The 26,968-nt window shown below is 39.7% G+C and overlaps 1 protein-coding gene across 9 annotated transcripts in view; it reads left to right on the forward strand.

Annotated features, from left to right (window-relative positions):
- SNX13 (sorting nexin 13) overlaps positions 1-26,675 on the forward strand; it is a 148,289-nt gene extending 121,614 nt beyond the window's left edge. For 8 of the 9 annotated variants that reach the window (XM_075587191.1, XM_075587197.1, XM_075587189.1 and 5 more), the window contains 8 exons: positions 482-589; positions 1,294-1,404; positions 10,439-10,600; positions 11,689-11,760; positions 21,384-21,529; positions 22,016-22,084; positions 22,739-22,851; positions 23,051-26,675. In XM_075587191.1, the coding sequence (XP_075443306.1) occupies positions 482-589; positions 1,294-1,404; positions 10,439-10,600; positions 11,689-11,760; positions 21,384-21,529; positions 22,016-22,084; positions 22,739-22,851; positions 23,051-23,298 (1,029 nt within the window). In that variant the 3' untranslated portion in view covers positions 23,299-26,675. Of the gene's footprint in view, positions 1-481; positions 590-1,293; positions 1,405-8,210; positions 8,272-10,438; positions 10,601-11,688; positions 11,761-21,383; positions 21,530-22,015; positions 22,085-22,738; positions 22,852-23,050 lie in introns of those variants that run through there. The other variant, XM_075587198.1, reaches the window with a different exon arrangement.
- Positions 26,676-26,968: the final 293 nt, after the last annotated feature.

A 26,968-nucleotide genomic window follows, 5' to 3' on the forward strand; every position in this document is an offset into this window, starting at 1 on the left:
TATGTCATAAATGGCAGCCTATTTAGTATTCAGTAGAACAACTTTGTGCGTACTAGCAATGCATCGTAAAAGTAATATTGTGCCTTAAATAGTTCCAGTACTGTAATATAAATGTAGTGTCCACTTTTGGAGTACTTAATCCTTTGGATGTATTATCCAATTTCTACGATTATTATAACCTCTGAGAAATACGTAAACTGTGTAATTTAAAAAAAAAAAAAAAACATGAGACGTTTTGATAAGTCATTAAATATACTACACTCAAAGCAGTGATTTCTCTGTGTCAACAATGTTTATTTAGTCTAGTTTTTACAGAATATATATATGTGTATTTCTCTCTGGATTTTTCAGTTTGACACAAAATATACTGAAACGGACACATTTTCCAGCAATGTTTTTTTTTTTATGCAACCTTTTTAGCAGGTTAAAGCACACTTCCTACTATGTCACATTTTCTTTCTAACCATATTTTTCCATGTAGTTTGAAAACCTTGCAAGTCTCTTGAAACTGCCTGGCAAAAAGACATTCAACAATATGGATAAGGAATTTTTAGAAAAGAGGAAAAACGATTTGAATGCATATTTAAAGGTATTTGTCATGCAATGTATCTAACTCATATCTTTTTAACTTTTGACTCATTTTAATAGTTCTGAAAAGACAATGGATAAAAAAAAAAATACACCTTGGCCAGTGGTGTCTCATCTTTTATTCAGGCGTGCCAATAAAAGGGTTCCATTTTTTGGACGGGCCACTGTCCTTTTGCACCCCCCTCCTTCTAAGAATTAAACCGTGGGGTGGGGGGCTCTGGTCCCTGGCAGAGGGGAGCTGTGACCTCGAGGGCGGATGCAGAAGTTAGGCCCAGATTCTGGGCGGTCCCAACTTCAGGCGCCTGCTTGGTGCACTAGCATGGATGGCGTGAGAGGGCCCCACAGCTGAGCAGAGCTTGGGCCCCGCAGGGCACAGAGGCCCTGGCGACTAATGGACGAAACCTGCCCTGCAGAGTGGCTTATTCCCCTGAGTATCAAGCCGGCATTTCCAAAGGCTGTCAAGTGGCCGGGTCATGGGTTGGCCAGCCCTCTCTTAGGCTTGGACTATATTGGCACTAGCAAATTAATTTTTTTTAAGTAATATATTTACTATTGTTATTGGTGTAGAGTTAATGTATTATTTTCTGTTAACTGTTTTAGTAGGAGGTATTCTTTCATTGTAGAGGTTTAAAAGCACCAGCAGATTAAATATTGTTGTACCTTAAACAAACAGTTGCCTATATCATGTCAAATTTTCTTTTCTAGTTATTACTAAATCCAGAGATGATAAAAGCTGGCCCATCCCTTGCCCATTATGTATTTGACTTTCTTGAGAACAAAGCCTACAATAAAGGGAAAGGAGACTTTGCACGCAAGGTATGATATTCAAATTAATTAATTAATTATTCATTCAATTTTTTTATTTTGATAAAAGCATGATTTCCATTGGAACATACAGAGGTCAATATATTTGGAGTAACAGTGACTATTATGAAAGGGACAAGTCCTCCTAGTACCAAAGTGTACTAAGGACAGTGACTTGTTCAAGGGGTTAAATCTACATAATTGTTTTTTCTTGGCAAAATCCAACACCATATATATATATATATATATATATATATATATATATATATATATATATATACACACACACACACACACACACACACACACACACACACACACACACGTGAAAAAGAAAGTACACCCTCTTTGAATTCTATGGTTTTACATATCAAGACATAATAACCATCTTTCCTTAGGAGGTCTTAAAATGAGGTAAATACAACCTCAGATGAACAACAACACATTACATATTAAACCGTGTCATGATTTATTTAACAAAAAGCCAAAATGGAGAAGCTATGTGTGAAAAACTAAGTATACCTTATGATTGAATAGCTTTTAGACCCACCTTTAGCAGCAATAACTTGAAGTAATCAATTTCTGTATGACTATCAGTCTCTCACATCATTGTTGAGGAATTTTGGCCCACTCTTCTTCACAACTTTGCTTCAGTTCATTGAGGTTTGTGGGCATTTGTTTATGCACAGCTCTCTTAAGGTCCAGCCACAGCATTTCAATCGGGTTGAGGTCTGGACTTTGACTGGGCCATTGCAACACCTTGATTCTTTTCGTTTTCAGCCATTCTGTTGTAGATTTGCTGGTGTGCTTGGGATCATTGTCTGGTTGCATGACCCAATTTCAGCCAAGCTTTAGTTTTCGGACAGATGGCCTAACATTTGACTCTAGAATACTTTGGTATACAGAGGAGTTCATGGTCGACTAAATGACTGCAAGGTTCCAAGGTCCTGTGGATGCAAAACCAGCCCAAATCATCACCCCTCCACCACCGTGCTTGACAATTGGTATGAGGTGTTTGTACTGATATGCTGTGTTTGGTTTTCGCCAAACGTGGTGCTTTGCATTATGGCCAAACATCTACACTTTGGTCTCATCTGTCCAAAGGACATTTTTCCTGAAGTATTGGGGTTTGTACAAATTGAACTTTGCAATCCTAAGCCGGGATGCCATGTTCTTTTTAGAGAGAAGAGGCTTTCTCCTGGCAACCCTTCCAAACAAACCATACTTGTTCATTCTTTTTCTAATTGTACTGTCATGAATTTTAACATTTAACATGCTAACTGAGGCCTTTAGCGTCTGAGATGTAACTCTTGGGTTTTTTTTTTCAATTTCTCTGAGCATTGGACGGTCTGACCTTGGGTGAATTTGCTGGGACGACCACTCCTGGGAAGATTGACAACTGTCTTGAATGTTTTCCACTTTTGAATAATCTTTCTCACTGTAGAATGATGGACTTTACATTGTTTGGAAATGGACTTATAACCCTTCCCAGATTGATGGACAGCAACAATTGCTTCTCTAAGATCATTGCTGATATCTTTCCTCCTTGGCATTGTATTAACACACCCCTGAATGCTCCAGACCAGCAAACTGCTAAAACTTTGGCTTTTTATAGAGGTGGTCACACTTGCTGATGAAATATTAATCAAGGGCATTTGATTAGCAGCATCTGTCTGCTACTTAGCATCTTAATTCCTATGGATGCAGTAAGGGTGTACTTAGTTTTTCACGCACAGCTTCTCCATTTTGGCTTTATTTTTGTTAAATAAATCATGACACAGTGTAATATGTCATGTGTTGTTCATCTGAGGTTGTATTTACCTAATTGTAAGACCTGCTAAGGAACAGATGATTGTTATTATGTCCTGATATGTAAAACCATAGAATAGCAAATGGAAATATTACTGTATGCTCATTTGCATGTCTTAGACTGGTCTGCAACCCCGCCTTTCACCATTATCACACAGCACTTCCACTGCAGCAAGGGATTCTGGGAAATGACATGCAAATGAGGACAAAAATGCTTGGTTCCCTATAGGCTTAAGCTTGCTGCATGGTCATCACAGCTTTGAGCACAGACAGGGTTAAGATGCATAGCCAGCAAACCCACCCACAGACAGTTTCGACCTAATGGGTCTCCTCAGTGTGGGGTTGGTTATATACATAGATATATACACATGAAAAAAGAACTTTAAGTGCTAAGTGAAAATTACCTATTGTGCATATAACCACAGTGTATACAGTGTCAATGGCATCAACCAATAAAATTAAATAAAGGGGAGGTGCACCCAAAATTACCTGTCCCTAAAACAAATGCAGCCAACAAGGTCCACAACCCCACAAAGTGCCGAGTAGAAAAGCATATGGAAGAATGACCTAGGCGCAAATTAGAGAACAAGGGAGGGGGAGGAGAAAAAACATAGGGTAGTATGTCTAATCAAACGTCACAAACAGATTGTGAGAGATACACTCACCCGTAGGAGGTTAATATAAGCCTTTATCCACACAATTGGGATCTGGAACTCTGCAGTTAACTCGAATAAAGATGGCAGTTGTTTTCTTTCTTGCTTGAATTTAGATCTCTGATGAATACCATATCATGAGGATAGAGACGGAACATATATAGTGCAACACAGTTTTAGTAAAAAAAAACTCATAAAAAACACAAGAATAAAATACTCACACTCTAAGTGTAAAAACGGGCAGTTGGAGAGATTTTAACTAAACTGAGTCTCTCACATTCAGTTTGTGCCCCGACCCGCTGATGTCCAATATTATAGGCCTGATTTAAAGTCCTATCCACAACGTTCTGCTCCGTGTACCGGCGTCTGACCACCGCACACTTCTGCGTCACGTGCTCTTCTCCAAGTCTCGCAAGATTTCGCCAACTCCCCTCACTCGCTGAGAAGCTGATCTCATCAAAGGGTACTCCTCAGCTGGGTCTCTCTCCACGTCTCGCCTCTCACTGTGTTGCCGCCAACAGTAATCTGTACTCCTGAAGAAGCCGTATCTGGTGAAACGTTGGGTGATTACTGTTGGCTGCGACACAGTGCGAGACGTGAAGAGAGACCCAGCTGAGGAGTTCCCTTGGATGAGATCAGCACCTCAGCAAGTGAGCGGAGTTGGCGAAATCTCTGGAGACTTGGAACAGAGCCCGTGACGCGGAAGTGTGCGGTGGTCAGACGCCGGTACACGGAGTAGAACGGTGTGGAAAGGACTCTAAATCAGGTCTATAATATTGGACATCAGCGGGTCGGGGTACAAACTGAATGTGAGAGACTCCGTTTGGTTAAAATCTCTCCAACTGCCCATTTTTACACTTACAGAATGTGAGTATTTTAATCTTGTGTTATTTATGAGTTTTTTTAATAAAACTGTGTTGCACTATATATGTTCCCTCTCTATCCTCATGATATGGTATTCATCAGAGATCTAAATTCAAGCAAGAAAGAAAATAACTGACATCTTTATTCGAGTAAACTGCAGAGTTCCAGATCCCAATTGTGTGGATAAAGGCTTATATTTACCTCCTAAGGGTGAGTATCTCTCACCATCTGTTTGTGACGTTTGATTAGACATACTACCCTATGTTTTTTTTCTCCTCCCCCTCCCTTGTTCTTTCATTTGCGCCTAGGTCATTCTTCCATATATATATACACATACGCACACATCCCACAAAATATCAACCAATGAAGGTTCTGATGGAGTGCAGAAGTGGGAAGGACTGACTAAACCCTCAATTGAAAATCCCCTTGTTATTAACCCATCAAATGAATGTATTAGAAAAAGACATGCACAAGTTTCATGACAATAGAATGGTTAAAATGCATATAAAGTTAAAACATAGTGCACAAAAATACAATCATATATGTACATACAGGCATACCCCGTTTTACGTACACCCGCTTTACGTACACTCACAAGTACGTACATTTATTTTTAGTTGCACCATACCCCCTATGTACGTACACGTGCTTCGCGAGTACGGACACCAGGGGGCGGCGTGCGCACCTCAACACTCCTGCAACCGCCTTCATGCTTGTCTTCATTATGGTGCGCTCGATCTCTCTGTTCCCTCTGCCCTCCCATCTGTCTCCGTTCCCCCTCCCATCTGTCTCCGTTCCCCCTGCACTTACGCTTCATAAAGCAGCAGCTAAATCAGTGATTCCGCCCGTGACTCTGCTTCCTCCGCTCTCCTCCTTCTCCCCCCTCCTCCCTCCTCAGAGCTCTGCAAAGCTTTGCATGTGGTGTGAATTACGGACTATTACGGACTACAGTGAGGGGAAGGAGAAGATCTTCTGCTGCAATCTTTGCGTGTGTGTGTGTGTGTGTGTGTGTGTGTGTGTGTGTGTGTGTGTGTGTGTGTGTGTGTGTGTGTCACTGAGTGAGTGACAGTGTGGGTGTGTGTGTGTGTGTGTGTGACTGAGTGACTGTGTGTGTGACTGAGTGACTGTGTGTGTGTGTGTGTGGGTGTGTGTGTGTGTGTGTGTGTGTGTGTGTGTGTGTGTGTGTGTGTGTGTGTGTGTGTGTGTGTGTGTGTGTGTGTGTGTGTGTGTGTGTGTCTGAGTGTCAGTGTGTGTGTCTGAGTGTCAGTGTGTGTGTGTGTCTGAGTGTCAGTGTGTGACTGAGTGTGACTGAGTGTGACTGAGTGTGACTGAGTGTGACTGAGTGTGACTGTGTGTGACTGAGTGTGACTGTGTGACTGTGTGTGACTGTGTGACTGTGTGTGACTGTGTGACTGAGTGTGACTGAGTGACTGCGTGTGACTGAGTGACTGCGTGTGACTGAGTGACTGTGTGTGACTGAGTGACTGTGTGACTGAGTGACTGTGTGTGACTGAGTGACTGTGTGTGACTGAGTGACTGTGTGTGACTGAGTGACTGTGTGTGACTGTGTGTGACTGAGTGACAATGTGTGACTCTGTGTGACTCTGTGTGACTGAGTGTGTGTGTGATTGAGTGCGTGACTGAGTGAGAGAGAGAGACTAAGTGAGATAGAGAGACTGAGTGAGAGAGAGAGTGAGTGAGAGAGAGAGTGAGTGAGAGAGAGACTGAGTGAGTGAGAGAGAGAGAGAGAGAGTGAGAGAGAGAGAGTGAGAGAGAGACTGAGTGAGTGAGAGAGAGACTGAGTGAGTGAGAGAGAGACTGAGTGAGTGAGAGAGAGACTGAGTGAGTGAGAGAGAGAGTGAGAGAGAGATACAGAGAGACTGACTGAGTGAGAGAGAGAGCTGCTATACAGTACTGACCCGCGTGCGCGCCTCTCACCTCCTTGCTTGCTCCCATTAATTTTATTTGAATAAAGCCTACTGTATTTATTTTGGTTACAAATGCATTATTTACATCAGTTATGCACATATATGATGTTTGCAGTAGAGTACATGCATTGTAAAGTGGGAAAAAAGGTAGTGCTTCACTTTAAGTACATTTTCACTTTACATACATGCTCCGGTCCCATTGCATATGTTAAAGCGGGGTATGCCTGTATAGGAAAGGGAGATTGATGATATATTGAATAAAAAATTCTGATAATGATAAAAAAAAGACATATCAGCTGATAATCATATAATAAAAAATAAATGTGAACATTATAACGTATATGTAAAGAGGAATTGATGTGGAGGATTTTAATGATAATAACAAGTGAACTGAATGGAGATAACTGAAAAAAAATAAAATGAGAAAAAATAATTGTCTATAAAAAAAAGACGCCGATTAATTCTGCCAAAAACTAAAAAAAAAAAAAAAGAGAGAGATACCCCATCAAGTGGAAGATGTGGTTAGCTGTACATCGGTTTATCAAGTCACTCATTTAACCACTTGGGGGGAAAATGGTATCAAGTCTGAATATCCAAAAAGTCTCTCTTCTAGAAATGGTTCTGAAAGGATCCCCCCCCCCCACCAACCCCCCCAGGAGAAAGGAAGGGGACATGTTCAATACCCATAACCCTAGGACTATCAGGATCTTTGTTGTTATATTGCAGGAAATGTCTAGAGACACTATGATTGGAGTTGCCCGTGAGAATATTCCGCCAGTGTTCTAACTACCTGCTGCTGAGAGCACGTGGTGTGACCTACATATTGTGGGCTACATGCACAAAAAATTATATATGCAATGTAAATACTCAGACAATTGATATGTCCTTTGGTTTTTAAATGCTCGCCTGTGGTATGGGAGCAAAAATGGGTATCAATAACCAAATATTTACATGTAAGACATCTAGTCCTGCCACAACAAAAATTGCCCAGTTGGTAAGGAGAAATAGAAATGTTATGCTTGTTGATATTGCTAGGCGCCAAAATATTCTTAATGCTTCTCGCTTTCCTTAAAACCAAAGGTGCCGTAGTGGGTGAATGGAAATTCAAAAGGGGGTGACATACTGTAGGAGGATCTTCCAATGTTGATTCAACATTTGTTCGAATAGAATGTGGTGATTGGTTATATTTAGTCACAAACTTGAGAGATCCTTGATGCTTGCCCATCTCAATTATCAGAGTTACATTTAGATAAGCTAGAAATTGCATCACTATTGGTATTCTGTTTGGCCTTGGAATTTGGCCAAAAGATTTTTCCCTATCCTTGAGTCTAACAGACCGAAAGTACCCCATGGTGGTATTCCTATTGTATCCCTTTGCAATAAATTTGATGATAAGAATCTGTGATTGCCTCAAAAAATCGGCATCATAAGAACAGTTCCTCCGCAATCTATTGAACTGACTTAATGGTATATTGTACAGCCATTTCCTATGATGATTGCTAGATACATGGAGGTAACTGTTAACTGATACCGGTTTAAAGTGTGTATCTGTCTTGATCCCAAGGTCACTGTCACCCGACAATTCAAGATCTAGAAAAATGATAGATGAGAAGGAAATATTAAAGGTGAATCGAAGCCCCATTTCATTATCATTGAAAGATGTATGTAAGGGTCCCCTGTTCACCATCCCAAATAATATCATGCAAGAAACGACTATAGAACGCCAGGCACAGGCACGTACCCAGCCTGCTTGAGGACCACACATGGGTATCCTCCCAATAACCCATGAATAGGTTAGCATAGCTGGGGCGAACCTGGTACCCATGGCCGTTCCACAAATATGAAGGTAAAATTGGTCCTCAAATAAAAAATAATTGTTTTATATACATACATACATACACACAAACACGTGACCGCCACTTCTGGAGCAGAATCACCACTGGCTGTGTTTACTAGGCAACCAGGTACCAACATTTGGAGGGGAAAAAAAACACATGATGTAAAAGCAACAACAAAACATTCTATCAAAACACATAACCTTAATTGAGCAAAGTTCTAATGATATTTATCCCCTATTAATATAACAAAATACAAGAACCTATCTAAATAGCTCATACACACATGATAGAAAATCCTAATCAATAACAGGGTCTGAGATTTGTATCGAGACTGGAGCTTCTCAAATAAATTCTTCAAAATAATACCAATAAAGTTACAAGTGAATGTGCATAATTAACTCTAAAAGTAAAAATGAACTCAATGTTGCAATGACATTATATACATCAGCAGTTAATTAAGTAGGTAGAATTAATACCACTTATGGAGGAATGGATCATGAATCGAAGAGTCAGCTCTGACAAATAATGAAGGCAGCGCTGCGTGGCAAAATGTACAAACAAAATGTAACCAGCAATGTGTGTCATGAACTCAATAAGTGTATTTTGTGTGCAATTTCATAGAGGCAAGAGTTAAAAAGTAGTGGTGCTTAATCCAAGCGGATTGATAAATGACAACGATGAGGGGTTCAACAGTTTCATAACTGTCACGATGTCTAGTAGGATCTGCGGTCTGAAGAGAACTGAGGTGTCCATACTAGAGTCCCATCAGCAGAAATGACTCCTATTATGGTACTGTCCAGTGAAGATCATCAACACTTCTGAGCAATGGGCCACAATATTTAATTGTGAACGTTTGCTTGCAATTTTATTAGTATTCTTTGAGGAACTTATTTGAGATTCTCCAGTATCAACATAATTCAGATGCTGTTATTGATGAGGATTTTCTTGAGGTCATGTGTATGAGCCATCTTGTTTTGTTGTTGCATCTGTTACTTTAATAGTGGATACACATAACTAGAACTGTGCTCTATTTAAGGTTATGTTGGTTGATAGTACAGTATGTCTTCTTTTTGCTGTTATGTTCTTCACTCCTAATCTGGTCTGTCTCACTTTTCACATGTAGGTGTCTAGTTGTCTAGCAAACAGTCAGCAGAAGGCATATAGGTTCACTGTACTTTAGGTTTGTCTTGATAAAGGTCTGAGGTTGTACAGAAATGTTAATCACCTTTAATAAACCATGTTTTGGGGAATACAAAACCTGAAAGTGCCTGGTTCCTTAATCTTGTGTATAATATATTATTTGGGGGGCGGAGGGGGGGAGTTGCCCTCATTGATCCTGGAGTCCTGTGGAGCTCAACCTCGATGCCCCAAGCTCTGGAAAAGTAGAGTTTCAATCACCCAGAAAATAATACTTAGGTGGTCAATAGACAGAATTTCCATTGGTGACACTGGCAGCCATATTTGTATTTTTTTTTTTTTTTTGCACTAACCAGAAAAAAATGTAAATCTAATTTTCCTGCAACTAGTTCGTCCCCCTGAGCTCGGAGCACCTTGGGACCCTCCAGATAAATGGAGTTTTTTTTTTTTTTTTAATGGGGAAGGAGAGATTACTGTTCTAAGTATGAATACATTTTTTATAGAAAATCATTTAGATTGTTATATACAAAATGTTGTTGTTTTTTGTTAACTACCACACATTACATCTTTACATCTTTATTTTTTATACAGTGACTAGAAAATAATTATATGATTAACAAATTGCAAATGATTACTACTTTCCCAAGAATAACCATGGAAGAATTGTTTTTATTCTTGTGCAGCACTAGGCGTGAACTCTGTACTGTATATTTGTTGTTTGTTCACATAATAAGATTCTGGTACTGTATAAGCAACAATTATTGTTTTCATAAAGTGGAATCATTGATACAAAGAACTGACTTTGTGTGATTTTTAGATGGACACATTTGTGAACCCTCTCCGCAACTCCATGAGGAATGTTTCCAATGCAGTTAAGGCAATCCCTGATAGCTTGGCTGAGGGAGTGACAAAAATGTCTGACAACATGGGTAAAATGTCAGAAAAACTAGGACAAGATATCAAGCAGTCAATTTTTAAGGTAATGTATTTTCACGGCGTGATCCTTTCTAGGACCAAAGTGAACTAATGCCAGTGACATGCAAGGGGTTCATCTGGGATGATGCCTTTTTACCCATATCTGACACCTAGAAGAAGTATTTGTAGATTGTTTAAAGTTACTTTGTAAACATGAAGACTTGGGCGGGGTTTGATTACCTTGGGGCTAGAAAATTAGATTTGTAAATTATTTACAAAAATGTTGTTTGCTGGCTAAGTGGTATTGCACCTTTTAAGTATCAATGTTTTTGCTACATTTTGCCAAACTTTTTGGGATTTGGGGAAATCGGAGAAAATCTGAAATGTTCATTTGTGACTGCTTTTTATGTTTGAGCGCTCTGGTATTCTCAAGTGTATGATACGAATTCTATCTACCGTGGAAATAGCAGATATTAGATGTATTTAATAGTTATGAAGTATGTTGTGCATACTTTTATTCCCATCAGAACAGTGGGTGTCAAATGTAAATAATGACCAATATCAACTACTGCTTTGATGTTACCAGTGCAGTACATGCCACAGAGCAGGTAGTAAAAAAATAAGTATGTTTGGTGGTGCATTTAGATTGGGGAGTTTAAGGATATAAATGAAATTATAGCTTCCAGTGAAGAATTTGGAGTTTGGCTAATGATTCTTGCTACAACATTGGGCATACAGTAGCAGGATCTTTTCTTACAATGTTATTACTATTTTACATTTGTAAGTATGCCTACTAATAGGCAATAACATAACGGGGTATGCGATGACAGATTTGTAGTCATTCCTTGAGCTCTTTGAACTTGTAGCTTCAGCACTTGGGAATTTTGTGTGTTCCATTTTTCATTGATCTAATACAGTAGCAGGTGGTTTCCCTGGCCAGACTATAATTCATAAAGGAAGATGTGTATGTTTATAGTCCTTCTTCCTGTTACTGGTTAATCATGGAGTGGTGAGGATTAGTAAGCACTTTGCTACCATCACAGAGCATGTTTCCTTATTATTCACAATAACTCATTTCCCATAAATTATTAGATTAATTTGGTTTGAATGACTATATTAAATTTTGTATCATTTATGTGCTTTTTGGCTAAGGTTCCACCCCTCCTACCGAAAGTTGATGCAGATCCCGAACACTGTCGTGTAGCAGCACAACTGGATGACAATGTAAGTTTTAACATTTGGTTCCATACAGATAAATAATTTCAATATATCATATGAAATGTTTAAACCATTGACTTTAAAAAAAAAAAGTTCTCTGTAATTCAGGCAGGATTGAAAAGTACATGTAAAGCCTTTTTTTTATTAATGTGCAATCCCCACTCCTTGTGCTTGTTTGTTTATAATGTCTATATTTTTGTAAGGAAGACAATCCGGAGGGCCAGGCTGTCTTCTGTATTAAAAATGAGACCTACATTTTAGTTGACAGGTTTCCAAATATGCTTGCAATCTTGGCTGGAAGAGCATAGCTGGTGGAGACTGGGCTTGTTCTGGTGAATTTTATTTTTATTTTTTATTAAATCAGCTATAAAAAAAATGTAAAGTGGTGAAAAAAAAGTGCAATTTAACGCTTGTGTGAACAATATTATACAGTGATACAAACAGTAGAACAAAACCTGTGATACAGTCTCTGATGGAGGTAGTCCTTAAGCTGCCTGGGAAGTTGGTCCGGTATCTTCCAACCAGATGAGAAGATTGTGTAGAATAACCTCCTATGGCGCTGAGGATTGGAAACGGAATAAAGTCTTGTGCAATGGTTTTCTTGATAATGTAATGGATAAGGTATAAAGAGCATTTATTGGTTAAAACAATTGTTACTACAATTGGAGTAAAACATGATATATGCTAATAAACAGTTGATCAATCTCCTGCTGAGTAAATGAGAAAAGCTCCCAAGCGCTTGTGCTTAAGGAAGCTATGTTGCTCCGCCGTTGGTAAAAACTGAAATCCTACTTACCGTCCATGAGTAGGACATGTGCAATGGTTCGGGGTCTTTTGCCAGGAAAAAACGTTAGCCGTGGGGTGCAGAACGTCTGTTCGTGCAAGGAGGTCTCCTGCAATTCTCGTGGTCTCGTTGCCAACAGAGTTTCTTCCAAACGTCTCCTCCGCTGACGTCACCGCCTGGTAAGCACAGCTACGGTGTCCCTGGATGGCCACAAACCTTCCTATGCGTTTCGAAACTCCAATTGATGGGTTTCTTCGTCAGGGATCAAATTCTGGTGAATTTTATTTTTATTTTTTTATTTTATTAAATCAGCTATAAAAAAAACTCCCTGTGTATGGCAGGTAATACATGCACACTGCCCCCTAGTAGGTTCCTCTCCTATGGACATGTGACTATGAGGAGCCAGTAGGGAGGCTGGTGAAGGAAGGACTTGGAGGGAGAGCAGTTGTTAAAATGGGCAGCCATGACAGTTGGAGGCAGATCTGAAGGAGTCTAACTCGATCGAGAGCAACCTGTGTGACGGGACCGGCACGTGTCCCGCTTGAGTGAGATCGCAGTTGCTGAGAGGACAGAGAGCAGCCAAAAGAGCCAGATAGCACATTAACGGAGATCGAGAGCTGTACGGAGGAGAGACAGCCGACGGAGGGGATACCCCAATGGTCATAGGAAACGGGTATCAAAATAAACGTGAAGTACAGACCTGTATGTGACCTGTAATGAGAAGGTATTGTGATTATTTATAACATGTTTTACTGGAGGTAATACATTGAGTCACCTCTCGTTTTCAAGTATGTCCTGGGCATAGAGTTAAGATGACAAATAATACATGGTTACATAAGTGAATAGGGTATACATTATATACAAGACATTGCATGCACAGTTAGAGATAGTATACTGTATATTATAGGCTATGGTGTATTAAGATGTGGGGGTTAACCGTTTTATTTATATATCTATATCTATATAGAGATATATATATATCTATATATATATATAGATATATATATATCTATATATATATATAGATATATATCTATCTCTCTATCGGTTATATAACAGTGTTGTATCCCTTTGTTTGCTCTACGCACGGGTGTTATTTATCATAGGCAGAAGGAATCAAACCACCACCTCAGCACCAGGCGTACAGTCCGAGAAACAGGAATATAGAGGGGTTACATTGGAGGAGCTGTTTTCATATATGTTTAATTGGGGTAACACTCTAAGTTTTCCCATTTGTACGGCCAAAAGCAGGTACAGCTACAATGGTCGCTGGACGCCCTTGCCCTATGCCCACTTTGACGGCAGCCATTTTAAGTGAGTGGTGTGCGCGGGAAGGCCTGTACAGTATTAACGCCTAACAGACCAAGATATGACTGATGATGCAAGTATTAATGGAGTGATGGGATGAATCCCCTGTGGAGGCAAACTCAAGTACAGGGGAATTTATGTTACACAATACTAAGACTGCATATATATTGTGTATGTGTAATAATGATATTGATCCTGCTAATGTGCCAAACAGTATTGTGGGGAGGGACCATGATATGTGGGATGTAAACCTGCAGCTGACCCTAGCGATGTTGTAAATCACACAGTTGTAGATGAGGTTAGGGAGTTTCTAGCTAAGGAGGGAGCCGCCATGGACAAATTCCCTACATCCTCTGCATTCACTGCCTCTACTTCTCCCGATGCCCTCATCACTGCCATGGGACAGTTAGTGGAGAAATCCATGCAATCCTGACTGGGGGTAACTATTATAGGAGTTACAGATATTCTTTGGGGAAAGCCCATCACCTGTCAATGAGGACGACTTTGAGAGTTGGATAGAACAGGCCATCATGACGAGAAGGTCCGTATCACGGAAAGTCTGAAGGGGCTCGTGTTAGCCATAGTTAGAGCAATTAGGGAAGGAAATGAAGCTAGCACCCTTAGTGAGTACCTACTGACATTGGAAAATACATTTGGTACCACTGGATAGGAATCATATTTTTCGCTTCAGGGGAATGCATCAGCAAGAGGATGAAAAACTATCTGAATTCATGCATAGAATCCAGGTAGCTCTGTTGAAATTAGTGAGGAGTAATGGTTTTGCACCTGACTGAGTAGAACTGCTAATTCGGGGAGTGCCACCCGGCGATTTAATGTCCCTCTACCGACGACTCTGAGAACAGTCTCCCAAGTTTCTAGAACTACTGCGAGAAATAAAACATGAGGAAAAACAGATGGCACTATGCCCCATTAGTGGCTCGGCCGCCAGTAGTCAGTGGGGATCAGGAGATGGCACTGCAGGTTCTGGGCCCACAGAAAAGGGGCCGCCACGAGGCGCGAGCCTCGGTAGCCCGAGTAAGGAATGAGCGAGGACGGACAAGGCAAGTGAACTATACGGAGGAATACCAGAATTAATGACTGCCATGCAATGGAAGATATGCCTAGTGAGAACTCTCTGGAGAAGCTCTGGGGAAGATACAAGGTGGCCACCACGTAGGGGTCAAATACAAAATGGGGAAGGAAACCTTTGGGGAATGGTGAGAAAAAAAATGGAGGATCAGACTTATGCTACAGATGTGGAGAAGGAGGCCACTATGCCAGCCATTGCCGAAGTCAAGATAATCTACCTCAGGTAGCTAAGCAGTTAATTCACTCCCGCTCTAACTGGGGGTACTGCCTCGAGATCAAGTAAAGGAACATACTGGTCCTTGAGTGCAGAAAGGTTCAGTTCGAACAGCACCAGCAGGAGACCTTAATGCTTCTCATATGCCTCGAGGACTTCTGGGACAGTTGGCGCCGGTGCAAGTGAAGATAGAGTGGCAAACAAAGAATGTCCTCTTGGATAGTGGGTCTCTGGTATCCATCATCTTCAAACTCTGGTACGATCGATACCTTAAACATCTGCCACTGTAACCTCTGGAGGGCTTGGTCGTGTGGACCCTAAGTAATGCCAGCTACCACTATCTGGGGTATGTAGTGGTGAAGTTAGAATTCTATTCCAAGTGGTAACCGGTATGTCAGGAAATTTGAGGTGATTGCCCTCATATGCCCAGAAGTCTGCAGTAAAGAAGAAACTGAAGCCATAATTGGGACAAATGCTAAAATTTGGGCAACTAACCCAGTGGTGCCAAACTGTAGACGGCAGCGATTATGGACGGACACTGACCATTCATCCCTTATGTTTAAAAGCCTACCAATGGATTGAGAAGAAGAATATAGCTCAGAATGAGGGGCCTTTGGGGAGGTCATCTGGATGGGCCCAAACTCTGTCCGTGTGCCCCCCAGCAGTATACAGAAGATACATTTAAGTGACACTTCTAAGGAATATAGAAGGGTACACCCTCATGATTGACTGTACCCCCAGGGAGGATATCCTGGAGGACTGCTGGTGAAGAGTGGAGTATTATCAGTACCCACAGAAAAGGTGGAGACAATAAGGGTATAAGTGATTAAAGAGACCGTCCATGATGCGTTAGGGCGCAGAGGCACGGTGGTGGACCACCTATATAGCACCAAAGTGATGTATCCAGCTACGACGAACAGAACAGCTGGGATAAAAAAACATTAGTCTCGTCCAGTACTCCTCCAGAACACTGGAAGAAACGTCTACAGGAAAGATGGTTTGAGTGCCTGATGTTTTCTTCACACACGAGTGGGATATATGAAAGCAACAAGGGTAGAGCACCAGATTCGACTCCATGACACTCACCCTTTCCTGGAAAGGTTCTGAAGATTGGCTCCAGCTGATATAAAGGATGTGAGACGACCTATACAAGAATTGATGGGGGTCGGTATAATCTCAGAATCCCGCAGCCACTTCGCATCCCCCATTATGGTGGCCTGGAAGAAAAGCAGGGCAGTGAGAATGTGTATTGATTGCCGCACATTGAATTAGAGGACCACGCCAGATAAATATGCCATGTCCGCAGAGAAGATGCCTTAGATTGTCTCATCGCAAATGTTTTTTGGTTCTGGACCTCCGTAGTATGTACTATCAGATTTCCATGTACAAACGAGACAAAGAGAAGACTGATTTCATATGCCTATTGGGGTTCTATCAATTTGAGCGCCTGCACCCAGGAGTGGCAGGGGCCCCAGCCACGTTTCAGAGACTAATGGAACGTGTTGTGGGTGATATAAACCTGCTCGAGGTGCTAGTCTATCTGGAGGACCTCATAGTTTTTGGAAATACATTAGAAGAACACGAGGCCCAGCTAATGAAGGTGTTGGACAGATTAAGTGAGTGGGTGTTAAATTGTCCTTGGATGTGTTATTTCTGCTGAACTTCTGTCATATATGTGGGGCACATCGTGTCTGTAGAAGGGGCGGCTACAGACCCCTCTAAATTAGAGGTCATCACATCCTGGTCCAGGCCTCGAGAACTGATGGAGCTTCAATCCTTTTTAGAATTTTGTGGATACTACAGATGCTTTATAAATAATTTCTCGACTGTAGTGCAGCCTTTAACACAGTATGACAGCCGGTGCCACTAATACGGACTATTTCAAGATGAATTAGCCTTTTGGAAACTGGTGGACTCCCAAGTGCAAGGAGGCTTTCAAAACTATCAAAGACTATCTCACTAACGCACCAGTACTGGTGTTTGCTAACCCACAAAAGCCTTATATACTACATGTGCATGCAAGCCTGGAAGGGTTGGAGGCAGTGTTGAATCAGGAGCATCCTGAGGGGCTTAAGTCGGTAGCATTCGTTAGTTGGGGACGCCCTACGAGAAGAACTACCCTGTGCACGAGGTCGAATTCTTAGCCTTGACGTGGGCAAGAGTTTATAAACTACATTACTATCTCTATGGAGCAACATTTGTGGTGCACACGGATAACAACCCCCTGACCTATATCTTATCAGCTAAATTGGATGCCACGGGCCACCGGTGGCTTGCTATATTGGCCACATACATTTTCAGCCGGAAGTACTGTACAGACCCGGATTGCAAAATATTGATGCTGAGGTGGTATGTGCCCCATGTAAACAGATCGAGACCCCCAGATGGGTTACGACAGTGAACTTGAATAGAGTGGCTGACAGTATGGGAATCTCCCCCATAGCTGTGCCTCTGGTGTATTCACACCCTGCGGAGTTAACAGCAGCCTCTGTTAAGTCGGCAAGATCTTCAGCAAGCTCAACAGGCAGACCCAGGCCTGAAAGAAGTTTGGCTAGCCTTGAGAAATCAAGTTGGCTGGAACTCACAGGAACACACCCCAAGAGCCGACTGTTGTTGAGAGAATAGCCTAGTCTAGTAATCAAGTGAGGTAATGTTTTGGGTTGCAAAAAAAGTTCCAACTTATAGTGACTAAGCAGTTGGTGCTCTCCCGCAGTATAGGCAAGTGGGACTCGTTCTCTCCTTGACAGTCATGGCCATCTGGGCACTGAAAAGACACTAGGGTTTTTGAAAGACTGGTTCTATTGGCCTCAAAATGGCCTGTGATATTGAAGAGTACTGAAAGAACTGTGGGATATGTGTGCCTAGAAAAACTCTGCTGACAAGAGCGACACCCATAATGAATATCACCAACAGTGGGCCATTGGTTTTGGTCTGCACGGATCTCTTATCATTAGAGCCGGACACAAAGAATACTAATAGTACTCTAGTGGTCACTTCACTAGGTACGTCCAAGCATTCATGGCCAAAGACCAGTGAGCCATTACCGTCGCTAAAGTGCTCTGGGACGAGTATTTGTTCATCATGGATTGCTAGCTAGGATACATTTTGATCAAGGATGGGATTTTGAAAGTCGTCTTTATCAAAGAGCTGTTAAGCCTTTGTGAAATAAAGAAATTCCCAACAATGCCCTTACCCCCTCAAGGTGAGATGACCCTCAGCTGGAGAGGTTTAACAGGACCCTTTTGAAAATTGGGGGCCCTTTAAATACCATGGGGAAAGAACAGTGGAGCCAGCACATACACCACCTGGTGCATGCATATAATTGTACTCGGAATGACTCCACGGGTTACTCACCCTACTACTTGATGTTTAGATGAGAAGCCAGATTACCAATCAATCTATGTTTTGGAGTGGCTGCAGATGGCACGTCACCTACCACCTACCTACGATATGTGCAGAAACTTAAGGAACAGCTACAAGATGCATATAAGCTAACCACCACTTCAGCTGGTACAATCGACAGAACAAGGGCCGGTATGACACACAAGTGCATGGCCAAGTGTTATAAATGCATGACAGTGCTTAACTGAAATCTGAGCATACCTGTAAACATAAAATCGCAAACCGCTGGAAGCTGGGGCCCTTTGTAGAAATAGAAACACTAAAAGGACTGATGTATATAAAGTAAAACCCGAAACGGGAGATGGGACAGAGAAGACTCTGCATAGGAACCACCTGCTGCTGCTGATGGGTTAAACCGAAGACAAGGTATCGATTGTAGCCGTTATGAAGGGTCATGGGTTCAATTCCTGCATGGTATGGTATAATTTATAAATTATATAAAATAATAATGTATAAATTATAATTAAAATAATAATGTATAAACTATACCATGCCATGCAGCAATTGAACCCATGAACCTTCATATGCTAGTAACAATTCTCTTGCTGCTATACCACAGGGTGGGTGTGATGAATCTGACTCTATAAACACATTTTACATCTACTGCACAATGCGATGTTAAGTTTATTTATAGAGCCACATTCGTCACACCAGCCCTGTGGTGTAGCAGCTAGAGAATTGCTACTATCATATGAAGGGTCATGGGTTCGATTCCTGCATGTGTATTATATCAAATGTATTCACTGTTGGGCTGTTATTGATCAGAGAAGGGTCATGTGACCCCCCTCTGCACTCGAAAATCAAATTGAAAGCCGCACACCTGCAGCAGAGAGGAGAGAGCTGCAGATGCCAGATAAGTCAATAAAACATTAAATAAAGCATTTAAAGTTATTAAAAATAAAACAAATGTTTATAAATCGTGAATCACGCTTGCGTGGTAGCGGATCGCGCTATATATTAGTTTCTGATTATCTATCTATCTAGTTATGGTGGGTAAAAAAAGTGACAAAAACCCTCCACAGTAAAGCAGATATTAGTGTGTGCTCATTTGCATGTCACTTCCAGAATCCCTTGCTGCAGAGGAAGCTCTGTATGCTGGGTGATAAAGGTGAAAGGCTGGGCTGCAAACCTGTCTAAGACATGCAAATGAGCACAAAGTAATATCTCCATTTGATATATAGATATAGATAATCAGAAACTAATAGACGATACCGTTCTTTGGCTAACTAAATGCTTTTATTTGTGCGAGCTTTCAAGATATACTGATCTCTTCTTCCAGCAGTTATAACAAGGTATCGTCTATTCGTTTTTGATTATTAAGCTCGACTAACACGGCACAGATAACTCTACATATATATATATATATATATATATATATATATATATTTTTATATATATATATATATATATATATATATATATATATAGTATATACAATATATATTGTAACTGTATGTGTGTTCATACATCGATGTATGTAGAAAGGTTATGCTATGAACCATGGATTATTTTGGTACCTTAGAAACAAATTAGAATATGCATGACTGACTGTACTAAACTGTCTTAAGATTTCAAGTGTCCCCTAATGATTAAAGATATTCATGAAGTTAATATTTTTCTATTTTGTAAGCACTAACCAAGTCAGCTGTGATATTATTTTAGCTGTCCCTACTATTTGGAGCAGCATATGCTAAAGAGTCAAATTAAATGGGTATACAGTAGTTCTCATGAAATGCATTATTCAAACTTTTGTCTTAACACATTTTTATTTGTTTCACCTGAAAGATTTTTCTGTGTTTAAATATATTTTTGTTATCTAATTGCAAGGAAATGGGATGAAATGATTATCCGAAAGAATGTAGTGGTGACATCATTAAAGTTCCCACTTGTTTAAAAGTTAGCTATCATTAATTCATTTTTCACTCCAATAAATAAAACTGATGGGCACTAAAAACTGTAAAAATTACAAAGACGGGACTGACATGCTCTTGATGTTTTCAGAAGATCTGGTATTTTCTCAGAATTTTGAATACAACGTTCATAGTTCACTGAATCTTTTATCTTTAACTAGAACTTTTGGCTTAAAGATTACTGGTGATTATATGCAGATTGGTCATCGTCATAAATCTGCACCTGTCCTCCACTTTACATTTTTATATGTCACTTCAAAGCATTCCGTATTGTCATCCTGGGCATACCCATGTTGCCATCACATTGACAAATGCCTTTGTGTTCAAGTACTTTGGAATGTTCGTCATGCCTGTAAAAGGATCAGGTGCTCTATTTTGTTTTGTGTGGTTTCTCATCTTCTCTTTTAATACTGTATTTTATATATAGATTTTTGATTGCTCACTATCCGTTTCTACTAGTTGTTAACTTTTCAATATACTTCACATGGCAGCCAGAGAACTGAATTTATTAGCACGGAATTGTGTGCTTTATGCCTGAAACGACGCTGCATAAGTGCTAGAAACTTAAAGAATTATGGTATTATTATTTTCTTTTGTGTATGCAGCATTGCACATTCATTTATTTATTTTTAGGCACAAGCCCCTGCTTCATAGATCTTTATGATATATTTTAGCGATAATTGAGGTAAAGATAGTCATTTGCAGAAAGTCACAAAAGCAGATATCGAGGTTTGAGCGAAGTTTTCCTGTGAAAAGGCAGTAACACTGAACTGCTCCATCTCACAGTGCTGAGAGTTACTAAACAATGTTAAAGCAGTCGTATATAAATGGTAAAATATTTTACTGGGATTTTTACACACAAGACAGCCATTTTCAGTTGGGTAACATTATGCAAAATGAATAATCCTTCTTAATTTGGCAGGTGGATGATAATATTCCTCTTAGAGTTATGCTGCTTCTTATGGATGAAGTCTTTGACTTGAAGGAAAGAAATCAGTGGTTAAGAAGAAATATTAAAAACCTCCTTCAACAGCTCATTAGAGCAACACATGGAGACACAATTAATAGGTATGTATGATCTATGTTACTTTTAATGTATATGTGATATATAAGCTTGATTTAAACTTTATAGTTGTCTTCAAGTTCTTCCAAAACATTTTGAGATAGACATAAGAAAGCAAAATGTATGTTTTTGTTTTGTATTATTTATTGCACTCAGTGTACACTTTAATATGATACGGTACTGTATGATAAATTAATGAATCTACCCATTTAACTTGCAATAACATTGTTCCAATTGGCTTTACCCATAGTTATAGCAGTATGTGGTCTTGTAAATGTTATAGTTTCTGGATGAACTGCTGCTAGAAAATCCTGTGTTACCATGACAAATATATTATGAAGGCTGTGCTACTATCTTTTCAATAACTGTTAAGGACCGCATACCCTGGTGTGCACTTTGTAATGTGGGGTGAAGTTGGTTTTGAATAATATTTGCTTCTTTTTTATTTTGCTATGTGATAACGGTACAACTCTTCCGTCTTTTTCTTGCAGAAAAATTGTTGATCATGTGGAGTGGATGACTTCCCCGGATCAAGTAGCAGATTATGTGAAAAATTTCAGGTGGAAACCTTTGAAATAACTTCTTCTCAAAAAATCTTGTGTTGGAGACCTTGGCAGTTATTTGGAGACTTAAACACAACATGTATTTTCATTCATGTAATGACATTCAAGTAATAATCCACAAAGAACAGGGCATTATTGGCCAGTAATGCCCTGTTCTGAGTAAATTGTTACTATTATAGGCTAAATGTTTTTTTTTTTTTCTCTCATAAATTATGTAGACACTTTTGTATAGATATATATAGATATATATATACACAAACACACACATATATATATACACACGCTACAGCTCCCACCCTTGCTCTGTCCTCTCACAGTCACTGTCCTTTCTTCACAGTCTTTCTCCTGGGCTCTCTCTCACATGCAGAGAGGGAGAAGAGTCTGCCTCCTCTCCCCTCCACTTCCCTGCCTTAGAGCCGCAGAACTCGCTGTGTGACAAGTGCAGCAGCTCTGAAAACTGGAATTGCGGGCATTATTGAATGAATAATGTCCTGAAATCAGCTAGTCAGCTTTCAGAACTGAAGGGATTATCAGTGTCTTAGCCTATGCATGCAGGCATTTTTGGCTCTAGAATTATATATATATATATATATATATATATATATATATATATATATATATATATATATCCTCTATCTCCATGTCTTACAGAGACTCGTTTTGGCCGAATGGAATATTAGCAGAGACCACTCCACGCAGAGACCGAAGCATTAGAATGCGAACGAGGATGGCTGGAAAAACGAAGCTGCTGGAAATTATGCCAGGTGATAAACACATTGTTAGAAATGGTGTGTTGCTAAGAAAGACATGACTCGTTATCGCCTCTCATGGATTTTGCCCTTCAGAATTATGAACCCATTTGTGAGCTAAAGTATAAAACCCACGTCACCTCTAACACAATCTTGCATAGTTTTGTTTTACGTAGTGATGTACATAAAGAAAAAAATCTTTTTGTTTCCTCAGATGAGCTGAAACACATCATTGGTGCGGAAACCACTCGGAAAGGCATTCTTCGAGTCTTTGAAATGTTTCAACACAACCAACTAAACCGGAGACTTGTGTATGTTTTTTTAGAGGGCTTCCTGGAAACCTTGTTTTCACAATATAAGTTCCATGAGCTTTTCAATAAACTGCATTCGCGTTCAGAAAGAATGCAGAAATATAAACAGAGACTACAATCTTCTCAAGCGCCTTCTTTACAGAAAAGGTGACACTCCAAACTAGCAAGCGGTGCACTAAAAACTGAAGAGCAGTTTGGGCATATACTCTGGGGCTTAAAAACACCTACTGATGATTCTGCACCAGTCATAGTGTCATATAGATTATTAATGCATCCATAAGACATTTTGGCTCTCCTCATTCTCGCCTATTGTACAACCATCATCAGGTTGGGTTTGTATGTCTTAAATGTTTTGGTACATCTGCAACACTGAGAAGAACTAGCCCAGTAATATTGAGCGTCCAGAGTCAGTACCTTTTTAGGTTTCTGACAGAAGAAACCAGTATGGAGCTAACGCCTTAGGTTTCCAGTGATGAAGAAGTGCCAGATTGTATTTTTCTACACACAAAGTACAAGCACAATTTCAGTGGTATACTGGGGGATTGGGCTAGGTTGCGTTGAAACTGGACTGGGAGATTGTGCAATGCAAACTTTGGTTAGTACTCAGAATTCTGACTAATCTGTCAAGGCCCTGCAGGTGTGGGTAAACATTCCTACATACCAGATTTTAAAACCATTACATTGTGATGGGTAAAGACGTGATAAAACATTCAAAAGTATCCACAGGTCCCACACAGTTTCCGCAGACGTGTCCCCATCACTAAATTATTATACAGCATATAAAACGCAGGTATCATAATTCTGGGACTCGACGTGCAAATGAATACACTGTGTGTCCTTTTTTTTTCCCAGTTGTATGCCTCTAACCTACTGCAGTAAGTCACTAGTAATGCTTCAAGTACAATCTTGTCTCTGTCCGTTTAAAAGCACTGCTAGCTTTGTACGTCCTCAACACAGGTTTGTCTGTGTAAAGCAGCAGCTGAATACCCTTTAGAGAGGAAATCAAAAAGTGACCTACTTAGTGTTTTTTTTTTTCATGTCTATGATCCAGAATGTTGAAGTGTTTTCAACACTGTAATATATTTGAGGAACTGCAACTGCCTTGGGAAAGCTGAGTGAGCACTCTGGTGGTGTTTGTTTTTACTAGGTAAAAACATTTTTGGCCGAGTTGCACTTGCAAATAGCCGTTTATCTTGAAATGTATCCTCTCCAATTGAAAACTGAGAAAAATATTACTTTTCACTTTTTAAAAGAAAATATCTACTCCACACAAGTAACTCAACATAGGTCATGTAACATATTCATTGGGTTTTGTTATACTTGGATAAAAGGGGCAATTCTTACTTCATCTGGTCATGTATATTTGTATTCTCTGAAAGATAGTCACTGCGTTTCATACCAAAAAGAAAAGTATCCGTTTGTCCATATTTGTGTCATATGCTCACATGAATACTTGGAAGTGACGAGGATGGGAATCTCTGCAGTTAGCGGTGCATCTTTGCTCTTTGGTAGCACCACTATTTGGTAGATAACTTATTTTAGTGACACGTATTAACTGAAGCATCAGATGTCTAAAACCGTGTGTGCTAAACATGATACACAACATAGTAAACGCAAATCAAAATTAAGAAGTACAGTAACACATTTCTGGCTACTTGTGTTGACTAAGTGTAGTGTATTATTTTTATCAGACTGCACACCTGATGCATAGCACAGTTGAGCAGAGTTGGGATTAAATGATGTTACTGAAGAACTGCTGTAACTTCCACTGTAGCTTTGCTTTAACTACTCATGGGTTTAATCTATATACACCAAAGCGGACGATCAGGCCATTTTGTCCTGAAAATCTCCATTGACTTTATTGGGGAATTTCCTCTGAAAACGACCTGATTGGCCACTTCGACGGATCTAGAAAAAGCCCCCTGGGATGTTGTGTACACAGAGAATTTTCTTCGATATAACTACCCTACACCCTATATTTTTATTCTTCACAGGCAATAGTTGGCAGGCTATAGGCTTCTACTCACAAGAAAATCATGATATTCAGAGACTGTGTTATGTGTTGTCCTTACACATTTCATAGTAACAGCTTATAGATTTTAGAATGTGTTTAAACCGTTACATTGGTCCTTAAGGTAAAAAAAAAATCACTTAATTTCAAAACTCCTTAATTATTAAGTAAAAATGTTGTGTCTGGATTAGTTAAACGCTCCATTATTCACAGAATTTGCATTGCGCTGCAAAATATTTGATGTTCCAAACTGTGAAATGGTTGATTACATGATCCTGCCAATTGACCGCTGTAAAATCCTGCAAAATTGATTGTGTGATATATATCTAAACAGCACTTTTATGTCTGGGCAGTATCATTCAGCATACGGGTGCTTTGAGAACTTGCTGGAAATTATTGTGCCATTGTCCAACAAATGCACTTGTTTTAGCCTTAATATATATATATATATATATATGTATATTTTTTCTTTCTTTTTTTTAATGAACAAGCAGTTAAACATTTCAGTTAGCTCATCTTCAAGCTTGTGCTGCTGGTGTTTGCTAAAAGTCAACAGTTACGTTTTAATGCTACAAGAATGCGAACCAGATTTTAAAATAAAAAAAAATGAAAATAAAAATGAAAAACGCATATATTTCACAGTCCAATTTTACATTTTTGTGCAATATTTTCATTCATATCAGCAGTGCCACTTTCCAAGTAACTTTTCGTTAAGTGGGATTGACTTCTAAAAAGCTGGCATGCATTGTCGATTCCAAGAGTTTTAATAAAACGGCAACAGACCTGCAATCATTAGTATATACCACGTCCTTTCTGCACAATTAGGGGAGGCTTTCTAAATAATGCATTGAGTTTGTAGTCCGTTTGAGGTATTACTGTTGGTATTATGCCAGTCCTTGCCTGCTGTTTTTCAGCTCTGTCTTTAAGAATCCTGTACATATTGTGCTTTGGTTACTGCTGTTTAATATGTCCACATGAAGTCTCCCCTTCTCAGCAACCTAATTAAAAGTTACCAAGAAGTCAAACTGCTGCTTTAACGCATGAGCATTGGAATAGCTGTAAAATAAATTAAAGAAATTCAAGGGTGGGAATAGAGATTGAATCGTATTCTTTTCTCAATGACTTACATTCCTTTGTTGCTGCATCTCTTTATTTAAGGACTTGTTTTAAAAGTCCCGTTTGTCACTCCTTGTTCAATTCCTCTTGTATTTAACGAGAATGGCTCTGTTGTCCTTCAAGAGAATATTTAAATAGCACATGTTATGAATATAACCATTTGAAAATGAATTGTGCATATCATTGTACAGTAAATGTTAGCTACGTGCCTAATTGTTCTACCAATGCTCTGTGTCCACCCCTACTTCCCTTGCTGGTATTTTTTTGAACAAAGAGCAAAACAGAATGTTAGTCATTTTTATTGAATTGAAAAGAACATTTTTATTTGTCGTTTGCATTATGTTTTGTCCAACTGAAAAGCTGGAAAAATGATTACACTAATAAAGTATTAACAGAAACAAGGTTTGATTATTATTTTTTTGCCTCGGAATTATAGAATTCTTTCTAGCAATCTGGTCATTGTTAAACTGTTTGAGAGTTAGAATATATATCAACAAAGTAATAAGAAAAAGGTAATTTAAAATATAAGTTGGATCAACACATCAACTTTCCTTAGTTACCAGCCATCAGATATATTCTCTGGTGTTACTGTGCTTTACTGTGCTTTTTTTTGTACTATAATAGGTGCTGGTACCCAGCCTGTTACCTTCTCCTTCTGTTACCTTCTCCTTCTGTTACCTTCTCCTGCTCCTCA

This window comes from Ascaphus truei, chromosome 2 (genome assembly GCF_040206685.1).
Source record: "Ascaphus truei isolate aAscTru1 chromosome 2, aAscTru1.hap1, whole genome shotgun sequence".
Taxonomy (NCBI): Eukaryota; Metazoa; Chordata; class Amphibia; order Anura; family Ascaphidae; genus Ascaphus; species Ascaphus truei.